The 16,132-nt window shown below is 42.4% G+C and overlaps 1 protein-coding gene across 1 annotated transcript in view; it reads right to left on the minus strand.

Moving 5' to 3' along the window:
• Nucleotides 1-16,132, minus strand: part of MTHFD1 (methylenetetrahydrofolate dehydrogenase, cyclohydrolase and formyltetrahydrofolate synthetase 1) — a 75,865-nt gene that overhangs the window by 51,180 nt on the left and 8,553 nt on the right. The window contains exon 2 of the mRNA XM_010383693.2: nucleotides 9,306-9,390. Within this exon, the coding sequence (XP_010381995.2) occupies nucleotides 9,306-9,390 (85 nt within the window). The remainder of the gene's footprint in view (nucleotides 1-9,305; nucleotides 9,391-16,132) is intronic.

Consider the following 16,132-nt stretch of genomic DNA (forward strand, 5'->3'; position numbering starts at 1 on the left):
CATGGCAAAGAAAGAAGCCAGCTTTTGTAACAAACGAGGATTTTCTGACCTTGTCATATTGATGCTATTACTGGACGCTCCCCTCAGATCTCAGGACATGGCCGGAATCTTAGCTTCAGTTGTCCCTTATACAGACAGTTTTGTTGTGCTAATTTGAATTGCAAGAGCCAGAAGAGTCCTTTGAGGGGAATTCTACTTTTTAATGGGTTATTTGTATCTAAGTACATTAGATGCTTCCCGTAGGGACTTCCCTAGACTTTTAGTTCCTCTCATGTTTCCTCTTTGGTCACTTTCTATGTATGTTCTTTGCCCCACCACCCAACCCTTACTGGTGCAGTTACCAGATTTGATACATTCTGGAATTTTTAGATCAAAGTAAGAAAGGAGGTGGTTCTAAATAAAAAAAAGTATTTTTTTTTTTTTTTACAATTTCATTCATATTTATACCTACAACTAGTTATTTAGTCTTAACTCTGAGATTAAATTGTTTTATCACTTGCTGCCAGTCCTTTTTAAGTCACAGCTTCTCTGTTCTAGAGTTTATCTTCATTCATGTTTCAGGTAAGTGAAATGTAACTATAAGTCACTTTTCCAGGAAAGGTAGGTGGACATTTTTCTAAGTCCGCATAACTGAAAATATTTTTCTGCTGTCCCTTTCACTTGACTGGCCTTGGTGGATTTGGAGTGACAGTATTTTCCTTCAGAGATGTTGTCTTTGGCATCTAATGTCACACAGGAGAAGTCTGAAGTCTCTCGCTGTTGTTCCTTTATATGTAACTGTTTTTCTGCCTGAATATTTCTGGAGGAGTTTGTCTAAAACACTAAAACTACAACCAGTTCCAGAAAGAAAACTTAATAGTTACAGTTATGAGCATATGTCAAAGTTTTATTGGAAAAGACATCTAAAAAGCCAATTCAAAGAGTCACTTTTAGTATAGGTTTTATTTATTTATTTATTTATTTATTTATTTATTTATTTATTATGTTGAGACATGGTCTCATTCTGCCACCCATCCTAGAGTACAGTAGCATGATCATGGCTCATTGCAGCCTGAAACTCCTAGGCTCAAGCAATCCTCCCACCTCAGCTTCCCAAGTAGCCGGTACTACAGGCACACACCACCACACCCAGCCGATTTTTGTATTTTTTGTAGAAATGGGGTTTCACTATTGCCCAGGCTGGTCTCAAACACCTGGGCTTAAGCAATCTTCCTGCCTCAGCCTGCCAAAGTGCTAGGTAGGCATGAGCCACCCCACTTGGCATTTTATAGGGAAGAGTGGCTATAGAACCATTGATAGACTAAGAAGCAAAACGAATGTTTAAAGAACATGTATTCTGTCCGGGCGCGGTGGCTCACGCCTCTAATCCCAGCACTTTGGGAGGCCAAGGCCGGTAGATCGCCTGAGGTCAGGAGTTCGAAACTAGCCTGGTTAAGATGGCGAAACCCCATCTCTGTTAAAAATACAAATATTAGCCAGGTGTGATGGCGTGCACCTGTAATCCCAGCAACTTGGGAAGCTGAGGCAGGAGAATCCCTTGGACCCAGGAGGGAGAGGTTGCAGTGAGCCAAGATCATGCCATTGCACTCCAGTCTGGGCGACAAGAGTAAAACTCTATCTCAAAAAAAAAAAATGCTGATTTCTTCCTTGAAGGTGGCTGAGTATTACATCATCCAAAAGATCCTATTCTAGAACAGGTTAGGGACACTTTTTTTATACCAGGAGTCTGCAAACGGTTTCTGTAGAGGGGCAGGTGGTATATGTTTTAGGCTTTATGGGACACATACCCTGTCACAGCAGCTGCTGCTATTGCTTTTTTAACTCTTTATAAACTGGGCAGCATTTGGATATGGGCCACAGTTTACTAATCCATGTTCTACACCATAAGATATCTTGGGTATTGGTCTACTGGTTCATTTTTCTTTCTGTTTCAGAAACCTTATGAAGATACAGTCGAGTTGAGTTTATTAACTGTATTGTTTCTGTCCATGTATTTTGTGAAGACTGAATGAGTTACTATACATAAAGCACTCTGAATAGTTCCCAAATACTGTTAAAAATCAGTTTTTTGGCCAGGTGCGGTGGCTCATGCCTATACTCCCAGCACTTTGGAAGGCCAGGGTGAGTGGATCGCTTTGAGCCCAGGAGTTAGAGACCAGCCTGGGCAACATATCGAAACTCCGTCTCTACAAAAAATATAAAAATTAGCTGGGCATGGTGGTGTGCCTGTAGTTCCAGCTAACTTGGGAGGCTAAGGTGGGAGGATCCCCTGGGGGACAGGGGAGGGCAGAGGTTGCAGTGAGCACAGATCACAACACTGCACTCCAGCCTGCATGACGGAACAAGATTCTAACTCAAAAAGAGAGAGAGAGAGAGAGAGAGAGAAAGAGAGAGAGAGAGAGAGAGAGAGAGAGAAATACTAATGAGGCTATATGGGGCTAAGGCTGTATTTCTATCACCTTAGCATAAATTTTTTTTTTTTAATGGGAAAAAGTCTTGCTCTGTCACCCAGGCTGGAATGCAGTGACATGATTACAGCTCATTGCAGCCTCAACCTCCGGGGCTTGAGCAATCCTCCCACCCCAGCCTCCCCAGGAGTGGGGACTACAGGCAAGCACCACCACACCAGCTAATTTTTTTATTTTTTTGGAGACAAAGTCTCTCTATGTTGCCCAAGCTGGTCTCAAACTCCTGGGCTCAAGCAAGCCGCTCACCTTGGCCTCCTAAAGTGCTGGGATTACAGGTGTGAGCCACCATGCTTAGTCCGTTAGTATCTCTGGATACTATGAAAATGAAAAGTCAAGTCTTAATTTCCTATAAATATTCAGTTATTTAGGAAGTTACTCATCCATTTTATTTAAAAAAAGAAAACTCAACTTTTAAATATATACTTGGGCCAGATCATGAATGTTCTTGAATGCATTGCTAAGGAATTAGAAAAACAAAGGGGAAGAACAAATGGGTTTCAGAGACAGACCTAGGTTCATTTCCCAGACTCAGTCCCTTCCTGACTGGCTTTGGGCAAGCCACCCAAGATCTTTGAGCATGAGTTACCATGGGTATAAGGGGCCATCTCCTACCTTGTAGGGTAGTATAAAACATAGAACAATTAGAAATATAAACAAATCATTTGAACTACTGTAAACACTCTATATAAGTAGTACAGGTTTAAGATCCCTAACTCAAAAATCCAAAATCGGTCAGGTGCAGTGGCTCGGCACTTTGGGAGGCGGAGGCAGGCAGATCACGTGAGCTCAGTTTGAGACTAGCCTGGGCAATATGGAGAAACTCTGTTGCAAATACTAAAATTAACTGGATGCCTGTAGTCCTAGCTACTTGGGATGCTGAGATGGGAGGATAGCTTGAGCCTGGGAGATCCAGGCTGCAATGAACTGTGATCACACCCCTGCACTCCAGCCTGGACAACAGAGTGAGACCCTGTCTCAAAAAAAAAAAAAAAAAAAAAAAAAAAAAAAACACAAATCCAAAATGCTCCAAAATCAGAAACTTTGAGCACTGACAATGCCAAAAGTAGAAAATTCCACACCTGGCCTCATGTGATGGCTTACAGTCAAAACACAGTTAAAAGTACATTTCATGCACAATATTATTAAAAATATATAAAATTGGCCGGGCACAGTGGCTCATGTCTGTAATCTCAGCACTTTGAGAGGTCAGGGCAGAAAGAGAAAGCCATGTTGTAGAGGGCACACTGTGCCAGGCTCAGTGCTATGTGCTTTCCCAGAGGAATTTAAATTCTAGGCCAGGTGCGGAGGCTCATGCCTGTAATCCCAGCACTTTGGGAGGCCGGGGCAGGCGGATCACTTGAGGTCAGGAGTTTGAGACCAGCCTGGCCAACATGGTGAAACCCCATCTCAACTAAAAATACAAAAATTAGCCAGGCGTGGTGGCACACACCTGTAATCCCAGCTACTCGGGAGGCTGAGGCGAAGAATCACTTGAACCCGGGAGGCGGAGGTTGTAGTGCGCCGAGATCGTGCCATTGCACTCCAGCCTGGGCGACAAGAGCAAAACTCCATCTCAAAATATATATATATATATAAATATATAGTATATATATTATAAATATAATATATAATATATGAAATATAATGTATATATAAATAAATATATATGTGTACATATATGTGTGTATACATATGTACATATATGTGTGTATAGATACACACACACTTATATAAAATTACCTTCAGTCTACAAGTATAAGGTATATAATGAAACATAAATAAATTTTGCTTTAGAATTGGATCTCATCCCTATGTATATACAGATTCCAAAATCTAAAACACTCTCGTCCCAAGTATTTCAGATAAGGGATACTCAACTTGTACTATCATTCTGGTAAAGGATGGAGAGTGAGTGTGGCTGGATAGATTGTGATCAGACTTGCATTTTAACAAGGGCTGAAATTGCCGTCAGGAGGACAGACAGGAGGTATCTAGATAGAACCCCCAAATCATTAAGCAGGTAACTATAGTGGCCCCAGGGTTGGGAGCAGTAGGAATCAAGGGGAGAAAACAGATTCCAAGAGTTGATGAGAGGCAGAATCAACAGGACAATAGCCCCTAACTGGATGCAGGGAGTGAGGAAGAGAGCTCAGTAAGGAGATGGCCTCAGGCTTCTGGCTCACAGCATGTGGGAAGATGGTGGTGCCAGCACCAGAGTGAAAAAGACTAGAGGTCTGAGGCAGGGAGATGTGATTACAACATATTACATAAATCTTGTATCACAGAAAGCTGTTGACTCTGGTGCTAAAGTACAAAATTAAAAGATTCTACCACTTTTTTTTTTTATCAGCAAGGACATGAGACTAGCTGTAGAACAGTGTTTATGTAATAAAAACATTTGTCATCAATAAATGTAAAAAACAAGGTTGGAAGTTAATTTTTAAAATGGGGGGGAAAAAACCAATATTTCTTTAAAAAGGGTATACTTCTTGCCTATGACATTTACTCCTTCTACAACAAACAATTTGCAAAAATAAGCCAAGATATAACCAGTCACCAAATGTACCAGTATACACCCACAACATATACTTTTGATTCTTAGTAATTTGCAAAAAAGGGAAAATCCACCACAGCAGAGAACATGCCAGGCAGAGAGTGACAGGCCTTCTGTGCTTTTCTTCTCAGCTAAGCCCTTTTAGACAAACAGCAGAGGAGAGAAGGATATTTAAGTAGTATTCACTTTGACTTTTTTTTTTTTTTTTTTTTTTGAGACAGTCTTAGGCTGGAGTACAGTGGCGCGATCTCGGCTCACTCCAACCCCCGTCCCCCGGGTTCAAGCGATTCTCCTGCCTCAGCCTCCTGAGTAGCTGTGATCACAGGTGTGTACCACTACAGCTGGCTAATTTTTATATTATGAGTAGAGATGAGGGTTCACCACGTTGGCTAGGCTGGTCTCAAACTCCTGACCTCAAGTGATCCACCAGCCTTAGCCTCCCAAAGTGCTGGGATTACAGGCGTGAGCCACCGCACCATGCCTACTTTGACATTCTTGATGAACAAGGGATAGAAACTTAGCAAGGGATTAAATGATGTATTGGAGACATACATATAGATTGTAAGGGAGATTATGTCCAAGTTGGGTAAAACTGTGACGGGAGTTTCAAATGAAAGCTTTGAGTTTCCTGTCATCCAAATCAAGACTGCAAACATTCCTTCATACATTTGTCCATAAAAATATTTATTGAATACCTCCCTACTGGGTGAATCTGCAGCTCAGGGATGAAACTCTGGATAGAGACCTAAATTTGGAAGTATTCGCTCAGGAAGCTATGGGACTGGGTGAGGTCACTTAGGGAAAGAATAAGACAGGGAAGAGACCTCAAGGGTGAGTCCCAAGGCATTCAAATGGTTTAGGTATTAGGGTGATGAGCAACAACAAGCAAAGGAGACTCCAAGGAGGGAAGGAAACCAGTGGTGTCCCAGATCAAGAGCCTGGAGCTCAGAAGAGATCTAGATTTAGAAGTCACTGGCCTGATAGATGAAACTGCCTAAAATAATGGTTCTGAAAGTGTGGCCCACACACTCTTTAGGGACCCCAAGACCTTTTGAAAGATTTATTTGGGCCAGGCTAGTTTCATTATAATACCACTACAATGCTGTTTGCGTTTTTAATTGTGTTAACATCTGTACTGATGGTGCAAAAGTAATGGTGTGTAAGACTATTAGTGAACCAGCACAAATCAAGACAATGGCTTTGGCCTAGTTGTCAAGCTATCCTTCGCTACCACACACAGTCAGTAAAACTAGATGCCAGTTTCACTAGGATGGCCCTTGATAAAGAAACATACATTATTAATTTTCTTAACTTGGCCAAGCACAGTGGCTGATGCTGTAATCCCAGGACTTTGGGAGACCAAGGTGGGAAGATCACTTTGAGCCCAGGAGTTCGAGATCAGCCGGAGCAACAAGGCGAAAAACCATCTCTACAAAAAAATACAAAAAATTAAGGCCGGGCACAGTGGCTCATGCCTGTAATCTCAGCACTTTAGGAAGCTGAGACAGGAGGATCACTTTGAGTCCCGGTGTTCGAGACCAGCTTGGGCAAAAAGGCAAAAAAATCTCTACAAAAAAATACAAAAAATTAAGGCCGGGTGCAATGGCTCACACCTGTCATCTCAGCACTTTGGGAGGCTGAGGCGGGTGGATCACCTGAGGTCAGGGGTTCAAGACCAGCCTGGCCAATGTGGTGAAACCCTTTCTCTACTAAAATTACAAAAATTAGCTGGGCATGGCACCTGTAATCCCAGCTACTCGGGAGGTTGAGGCATGAGAATCACTTGAATCCAGGAGGCAAAGGTTTCAGTGAGCTGAGATCACACCACTACATTCCAACCTGGGGGATAGAGCAAGACTCTGTCTCAAAAAAAAAAAAAAAAAAAAAAAAAAATTAGCAGGGCGTGATGGCAGGCACCTGTAATCCCAGCTACTCAGGAGGCTAAGGCAATAGAACTGCATGAACCTGGGAGGTGGAGGCTGCAGTAAGCCAAGATTGCACCACTGCACTCCAGCCTAGGCGATAAAACAAGACTCGGTCTCAAAAAAAAATTAGGCATGGTGATGTATGCCTGTAATCCCAGCTACTCTGGAGACTGAGTGGGAGGATCACTTACTTACTTGAGCCTGGGAGATGGAGGTTGCAGTGAACCAAGATTGTGCCACTGTACCACTGTATTGAGTAAATATATATATATATATATATATATATATCAACTCTTGAGTGCATGTGTTTTTAATAGTCTATGTAAGGAATTGGGAAGCACTCATAATGCACTTCTGCTATATACAGAAGTACAGTGGTTGTGGTTGTTACTAAAGTATTTGTGCTTTTTTGTTTGTTTGAGACAGGGTCTCACTCTGTCACCCAAGCTGGAGTACAGTGGCATGAATACAACTCCCTGCAGCCTTGACTTCCTGGGCTCAAGTGATCCTCCTGCCTCCCTCTCATGTAGCTCCAGCTGGGACCACAGGTCTGTACTACCACTCCTGGCTCATTTTTTAACTTTTTTGTAGAGATGGGGTCTCACTTCGTTGTGCAGGCTGCACTTGTGCTTTTTTGCCTTGTTAGCTGAAACAGATGCATTTTTATATGGAACACCATCTTTACTTGAAATAACAACTGACAAGCAATGATTATTCAGGCTTGAGTATCTGACAAATATTTTCTCAAAAATGAATAAAGTGAGCCTGATATTTCCAGAGAAACAATTAATTGTATTTGTTGCCAATGATAAAATGTGAGTTTTTGGGTGAAAGTTAAAATTTTTTATCCACCCCTGTGAGCTTGACAGCTTCTCAATACTTGAAAACTTCTCTGATGAGCTTGGTGATGTTAATGATTCCAATTCTTTCATATTGCATAATGAAATGTTAACATTTGGAAGATCTGCATAATTCAGGGAACTATTATTTTCCAAATGAGGAACAAAGGATGTTACAAAACCATGCATGGGGTAAATATTCATTCCAAATGTAACATTTTGATGTAACAAAGTATGCAAGTCTGAGAAGATGTAACAAAGTATCAAAGTTCACTGATGGCGTTTCAGATTCTACATTGCAACTAATCTTTTAAAACTTTACTTACTGAGTCCTGGTACAACATCAAAGAAAAATACCCACAATTACCTGGAAAGACTATTTAAAAAGTTCTTCCCTTTTACAGCTACACATCTGTATGAAGCCAAATTTTCTCCATATATTTCAATCAAACCAGCACACAGCAAAAGACTGAATGCAGAGGCAGATAAGACTCCAGCTCTCTTCTATTAAGTCATATAGGAAAGAGGTGTGTACAAATATAAAATAATGCCTCTTTTCACTAAATTTTGTTTTTAAAAAAGTTATTACTCCATAAAATGTTATTTATGTTAACATATAATAAATGAGCTTACTATTGGCATTTTTAAATGAATAAACATTTTTAAAACTTCCTAATTTCTCTCTCTTTTTTTTTTTTTTTTTTGAGACAGAATCTGTCACCTAGACTGGAGTACAGTGGCACAATCTTGGCTCACTGCAACCTCCACCTCCCGGATTCAAGTGATTCTCCTGTCTTAGCCTCCTGAGTAGCTGGGATTACAGGCGCCCACCACCACACCCAGCTAATTTTTGTATTTTTAATAAACATGGGGTTTCACCATGTTGGCCAGGCTGGTCTCAAACTCCTGACCTCAGGTGATCTGCCCACCTTGGCCTCCCAAAGTACTGGATTACAGTCATAAGCCACCGTGCCTGGCCAAAACTTCCTAATTTCTAATACAGTAAACATTAATGGATAAATCTGTATAAACAATAGCTCCTTGAGGTCTTACATCTTTAAGAGTGTAAAGGTGGCCAAGTACAATGGCTCACGCCTATAATGCAAAGCAGCCAGAGGCAGGAGGACTGCTTGAAGCCAGGAGTTCAACGCTACAGTGAGTTATGATTGCACTGCTACTATTCCACCCTGGTAACAGAGTAAGACCTTGTCTCTCAAAAGTAAATAAATAAATACATTAAATTAAAGGAAAAAAAAGATTGTAAAGGGGCCCTACTAAGACCAAAAGTTAAGAGACACTGGCGTAGAGAAAGGGTATCCACAGAGAAGAGCAGAGGGCCGGGATATGCCAACATTTAGAAACTGAGCCAAAGAGGGGGAACCTGTCAAGAGAGACTCAAAAGGCATGAGCTTACACAACAGCCAAAAAAAAAAAGGAAAGGATAGTAGAGGGAGAGGTGTGAAATGATATTGAGAAATCAAGCAAAGACAACATTAATGGAAATATACTATCATAATACCTGTAATATTGCCAGGCCTGGTATGAAACCAGGTACTTCCTCCTTCAACTGAGTGACTTGATTTTTCAGTCTTGCCCTTATTTGCCTAGAGAAAAGGAAAGGGTGGAGTTAATATTGAATGTTCCAAGCACAGATAAGTGATGCAGATTATTAGATGTATTTCTCTTTTATTTGTTTATTAACACAGGGTCTCGCTCTGTCACCCAGGCTGGGAGTACAGTAGCACAATCAAGGCCCACTGCAGCCTCAACCTCCTGGGCTCAAGCGATCCTTTTGCCCCAGCCTCCTGAGTAGCTGGGACTTTACAGGTGTGTGCCACCATACCTGGCTAATTTTTGTACTTTTGGTAGAGATGGGGTTTCACCATTGCCCAAGCTGGTCTTGATTTCCTGGGCTCAAGCGATCTACGACCTCGGCCTCCCAAAGTGCTGGGATTACAGTTGTGAGCCACTGCACCGGGCCTGTATTTCTGTCTCTCTCTCTCTCTCTCTCTCTCTCTTCTCTAGACAAAGTTTCACTCTCACTGCCCAGGCTGGAGTGTAATGGCACGATCTTGGCTTACCACAACCTCCATCTCCCAGGTTATTCTCCTGCCTCAGCCTCCCAAGTAGCTGGGATTACAGGTATGCGCCACCACGCCCAGCTAATTTTGTATTTATAGTAAACACAGAGTTTCTCTACGTTGGTCAGGTTGGTCTCAAACTCCCGACCTCAGGTGATCCCCCCACCTCGGCCTCCCAAAGTGCTGGGATTATAGGCATGAGCCACTGAGCCCGGCTTGTATTTCTCTTTTAAATCAAAAACAATGGCCAGGAGCAGGCAATGGTTCATGCCTGTAATCTCAGTACTTTGGGAGACTAAGGCAAGAGGATTGCTTTAGAACAGGAGTTTAAGACTATCCTGGGCAACATAGTGAGACCCCATCTCTACAAAAAATAAAAAATTAGCTGGGAGTGGTGGCAGGCACCTGTAGTCCCAGCTACTCAGGAGGCTGCGGCAGGAGGATGGATGGAACCCAGGAGGTTGAGGCTGCAGTGAGCTATGATGGTGCCATTGCACTCCAGCCTGGATGATAGAGCAAGACTGTCTCCAAAAAAAAAATAAATAAAATAAAAACACCAGTGAATGGACATTATCTGGTTTAATATATACAGGAACTTCCCATCAATTTTCCAGGCCACAAGTAGACGTGGATCTGTTTCTTTTTTCTTTTCTTTTCTTTTTTTTTTTGAGACGGGGACTTGCTCTTGCCCAGGCTGGAGTGCAATGGTGCGATATCTGCTCACTGCAACCTCCGCCTCCTGGGTTCAAGCGATTTTGCTGCCTCAGCCTCCGGAGTAGCTGAGATTACAGGCGCATGCCACCATGCCCAGCTAATTTTTGTATTTTTAGTAGAGATGGGGTTTCACCATGTTGGTCAGGCTGGTCTCGAACTCCTGACTTCGTGATCCACCCATCTCAGCCTCCCAACGTGCTGGGATTACAGGTGTGAGCCACCGTTCCCGTCCACGTGGATCTTTTCTAACTCCTACTGACACTAACTGACCAAAGGATTCAGGGATAATTGAAAATGTATTAGTTGATGGCATTCAAAATCATATAGTAAATAAATGAAAACTTAGACCAACACTTCTGGAAAGTGCTGATCCTCATCTTTTTTCACATTTCCACTCTCCAGGTGCTGTCATGAAAAAATTTTATAGGAACAAACTCAAGCACACCCCTTTTGCTCAACCTACACTAGTAAGATTACCACAGGGCATCCACATAAGGTTGAATGATAAATCAATGAATCCCCCTCCAAAATCAGCATAAACTTACAAATTATATTCTAATTCACAAAGGAATTTTCCTTACAAAGAATTTAACACAAGGTTAAAAGTATAACCTCCTGCAGTCTCTTTATTAGAGTGAAAAAAAGTATAACGTCTTGCAAAACTAAGACGATCAATTTACCAACATACAGCTTCTCAACTGTCAGGCCTCTGAGCCCAAGCCAAGCCCATCGCATCCCCTGTGACTTGCACGTATATGCCCAGATGGCCTGAAATAACTAAATCACAAAAAGAAGTGCAAATGCCCTGCCCTGCCTTAACCGATGACATTCCACCACAAAAGGAGTGAAAATGGCCCGGTCCTTACCTTAAGCGATGATATTATCTTGTGAAATTCCTTTTCCTGGCTCATCCTGGCTCAAAAAGCTCCCCCACTGAGCACCTTGTAACCCCCACTCCTGCCCGCCAGAGAACAACCCCCCTTTGACTGTAATTTTCCTTTACCTGCCCAAATCCTATAAAACGGCCCCACACTTATCTGGCCCCACACTCATCTCCCTTCGCTGACTCTCTTTTCGGACTCAGCCCGCCTGCACCCAGGTGATTAAAAAGCTTTATTGCTCACACAAAGCCTGTTTGGTGGTCTCTTCACACAGGATGCGCATGACATCAACAATACACTAGGATGTCAAGTAAATGAAATTACATCCATAAATAAATATCTGAATAGCTCAACCTTGCCCAGTTATGATATATGATACAACGTTCAACTTGAACAAGCTCTGTCCCTCTTGGAAAACCAGTTTTGTCATTTGTCACATGGACATTCACAAACAGCTCTTCCCTCATTCTAATTTGGTTACTCTCAGCTCCACTTCTTCACACATCACAAAAAACTGACATAAACAGGCACACAAGAAATAGATTATTTGGACTGGCCTAGTAAACAGCAAGAATGTTGAATGGTACAAGAAAGAAGTCATACCCAAGATTTCCAATTTTTATTTATTTTGATTTATTTATTTTATTTTATTTTATTTTTTGGAACAGGGTCTGGCTCTATCGCCCAGGCTGGATTGCAGTGGCACAATCACAGCTTACTGCAACCTCCACCTTCTGGGCTCAAGCCATCCTCCCACTTCAGCCTCCCAAGTAGCTGGGACTATAGGTGCACACCACCACACTCAGCTAATTTTTGTATTTTTTGTAGAGATGGGGTTTTGCCATGTTGCCCAGGCTGATCTTGAACTCCTGAGCTCAAGTGATCCTCCCACCTTGACCTCCCAAAAATGCTGGGATTACAGGTATGAGCCACTGCACCCAGCTCAAAATTTATTTCTAGTTAGTGACCTTGTTTTTTCAAATCAGTATTCTCTACAATAATATAGCTCAAAAGAAGAGACCATTGGATTTTTTTTTTTTTTTTAACTGGGATTAGACCTGGATAGAGACCACAGTTCGCTCTGAGACAAGAGAACAGGGAATACCACAGTGTTCACACCCCAGCAGTTCCAGCCCTAGCTGCTCCCCTGAATGACAATCAGATGTGGTGCTGGGCATAGCCCAATACCCCTACACAGTCATCCAGGCGCTCTTTGGTCCAAAGTCTTATATAATCATTCTTGCTGAAATCCATTATAAATTCCAATTCACTGTTTAACATCATGGCTCAATTTTAAATCTTTAACATGTTACAACAGAGGAAAAAAACACATTGCTAAAATATAACCTTTAACTCTTATTATGGATACAGAAAAATGAGTAAATAAAAATAAAATATAACGTGGACATTTCAACAGAAGCTATATGGTAGGCAAAGGAGGCAGCATGAAATGTACATGATTAAAATAAGGCTGCCTTTAGACAACAAAAATGCTGAAATGTGCCACAAGCTTAGAGTAGTTCTCAAATAATTCTCAAAAGGCACAGGGAAAACAACTTTAGTAACTGATCAGAGAAGAAGCAAAAACATTCACCTTCAAAATACAGGGCTTTGAGCCAGGCGTGTTAGCTCACGCCTATAATCCCAGCACTTTGGGAGGCCGAGGCGGGCAGATCACGAGGTCAGGAGTTTGAGACCAGCCTGGCCAATATGGTGAAACCCCGTCTCTACTAAAAAATACAAAAAATTAGGCAGGCGTGGTGGCGCACGCCTGTAGTCTCGGCTACTCAGGAGGCTGAGGCAGGAGAATCGCTTGAACCCGGGAGGTGGAGCTTGCAGTGAGCAGAGATCCTACCACTAGGACCCACTGAGACTCCGTTTCAAAACAAACAAACAAACAACAACAACAAAAAAAAAAACAGGGCTTCTTCTAAAAACAAAACAAAACAAAAAAAACAGGTTGTCAGGACTCAGAGCCCAAGCCAAGCCATCACATCCCCTGTGACTTGCACGTATATGGTATACGCCCAGATGGCCTGAAGTAACTGAAGAATCACAAAAGAAGTGCAAATACCCTGCCTGGCCTTAACCGATGACATTCCACCACAAAAGTGAAAATGGCCGGTCCTTGCCTTAAGTGATGATATTATCTTGTGAAATTCCTTTTCCTGGCTCATCCTGGCTCAAAAAGCTCCCCCACTGAGCACCTTGTGACCCCTACTCCTGCCTGCCAGAGAACATCCCCCCTTTGACTGTAATTTTCCTTTACCTACCCAAATCCTATAAAACGGCCCCACACTTATCTCCCTGGGCTGACTCTCGTTTGGGACTCAGCCTGCCTGCACCCAGGTGAAATAAATAGCCATGTTGCTCACACAAAGCCTGTTTGGTGGTCTCTTCACATGGATGCGCGTGACACAGGTCTTCTTCTAAACAAGGGCACAATTTATCCCCCTGCTCCAGTAGATTACTGTTACAAGTTTTTTTTTTTTTTTTTTTTTTTTTTTTTTTAGATGGAGTCTCGCTCTGTCGTCCAGACTGGAGTGCAGTGGCGCGATCTCGGCTCACCACAAGCTCCGCCTCCCGGGTTCACGCCGTTCTCCTGCCTCAGCCTTCGGAGTAGCTGGGACTACAGGCGCCCACAGCCACGCCCGGCTAAATTTTTGTATTTTTAGTAGAGACGGGGTTTCACTGTGTTAGCCAGGATGGTCTCTGTCTTCTGACCTCGTGATCCGCCCACCTCGGCCTCCCAAAGTGCTGGGATTACAGGCGTGAGCCAGGACACCCAGCTGTTATAAGATTTTTAAAATGCAGAACCAAATGTTTTACTTAATATGTTTTATTCCCATTTTGTTTATTTGTTGATTTATTTCATTTGTTCATTAACAATTTTCATACTGCTAAAAAATACTTCGGCCGGGCACGGTGGCTCAGGCCTGTAATCCCAGCACTTTGGGAGGCTGAGGCAGGTGGATCACCTGAGCTCGGGAGTTTGACACAGCCTGAGCGGTGAAACCCCGTCTCTACTAAAAATACAAAAAAAAATTAGCCTGGCATGGTGGCGCATGCCGGTAGTCCCAGCTACTCCGGAGGCTGAGGCAGGAGAATCGCTTGAACCCGGGAGGCAGAAGTTGCTGTGAGCCAAGATCGCACCACTGCCCTCCAGCCTAGGCAACAAGAGCGAAACTCCATCTCGGAAAAAAAAAAAAAAACCTTCAAAAAATGTTTAAAAACTTAATATGTAGTTCCTTGTAAAAATAATTGTGATTGTGAGGCCACCTAGTGTTCCAAGAAATACATGTATTTCAAATTCATAGTCATTTAAGTCAAATTAAAACACTAAATTAACCTTCTCGTTGAAAGAAAACGGATTTTCACCTATCACTAATATAGCAAAAGCTATATTATATCAGTATACAAGACAGTCAATTGATAATAGTACTATTATTACACTGAAGAACATTTACCAAAAAATTGTTATAATTTAGCCCAAACATTTACCAAATTTGACAGGTATCTCAAATACATATTTGAAAGCTTAATGTGAGGAAACTATTTTATGCTTCATTGGAAGTTTACAATGTAAAGTTCTTCCATCCAATTCTCTCTAACTCAAAGCCCTAAGAAAGTAAAAGTAAACTGCTTGATATTTATGACATGAAAATCAGTCAGAATAGTGTAAAATTTTAATGAATCCTGTAATTCTTAGTAAGGGTAAAGACCATCATTAATCCACACGCACAGTGACACAAGAACTCACGTCAAGCTTCTGGATCAGGGTTTTTCAGTCTCAGCACCACTGACATTTGGACCAGATCATCCTTTGTTATGGGAACTATCCAGTGCACTGCAGGATGCTCGGCATTAGATGCCAATAGTACACCCCTTCCCTGTATGACAATCCAAAAGACTCCAGGCATGCCCAATGCCCTGAGGTAGAGGGAGTAAAAAACTGCCCCATTTGACAACCTCTGATCTAGTGCAATAAATGGACTGGGTTGGATTGGTTAAGGCTTTATAAAATTTAGTATTTTAAAAGTGGACCGTTAAGTTCATTCAGAAAAAGGTGTCAAAGAGAAAAGCATCTTCAGAGTCCTGGTACAGGCAACCAAGTGTGGTAGGATTCCTGAACAATGAGGTCCCACCTCCCCCACCCCCACCCACTCAAGGATGAAGGGGGCAGGCAGCATCAACTCAGATCCAACGAATTGGTGGCATGAAGAATAGACAGCATAGTATTGCTAAACTTTTCATACCTTTCAAAAAGTCAGGCATCCAGATTTTTATGTGTAACTACAGGTATAAATGTGTTGGGAAGTAATCTAATGTTGTAAAGTAATAAATGTGTTGTAAAGAATAAATCTAGGCCGGGCGTGGTGGCTCAAGCCTGTAATCCCAGCACTTTGGGAGGCCGAGATGGGCGGATCACGAGGTCAGGAGATCGAGACCATCCTGGTCTACACGGTGAAACCCCGTCTCTACTAAAAAATACAAAAAACTAGCCGGGCGAGATGGCGGGCGCCTGTAGTCCCAGCTACTCGGGAGGCTGAGGCAGGAGAATGGCGTAAACCCAGGAGGCGGAGCTTGCAGTGAGCCGAGATCGCGCCACTGCACTCCAGCCTGGGCGACAGAGCGAGACTCCGTCTCAAAAAAAAAAAAAAAAAAAAAAA

The sequence above is a fragment of the Rhinopithecus roxellana genome, chromosome 5 (assembly GCF_007565055.1).
Source record: "Rhinopithecus roxellana isolate Shanxi Qingling chromosome 5, ASM756505v1, whole genome shotgun sequence".
Taxonomy (NCBI): domain Eukaryota; kingdom Metazoa; phylum Chordata; class Mammalia; order Primates; family Cercopithecidae; genus Rhinopithecus; species Rhinopithecus roxellana.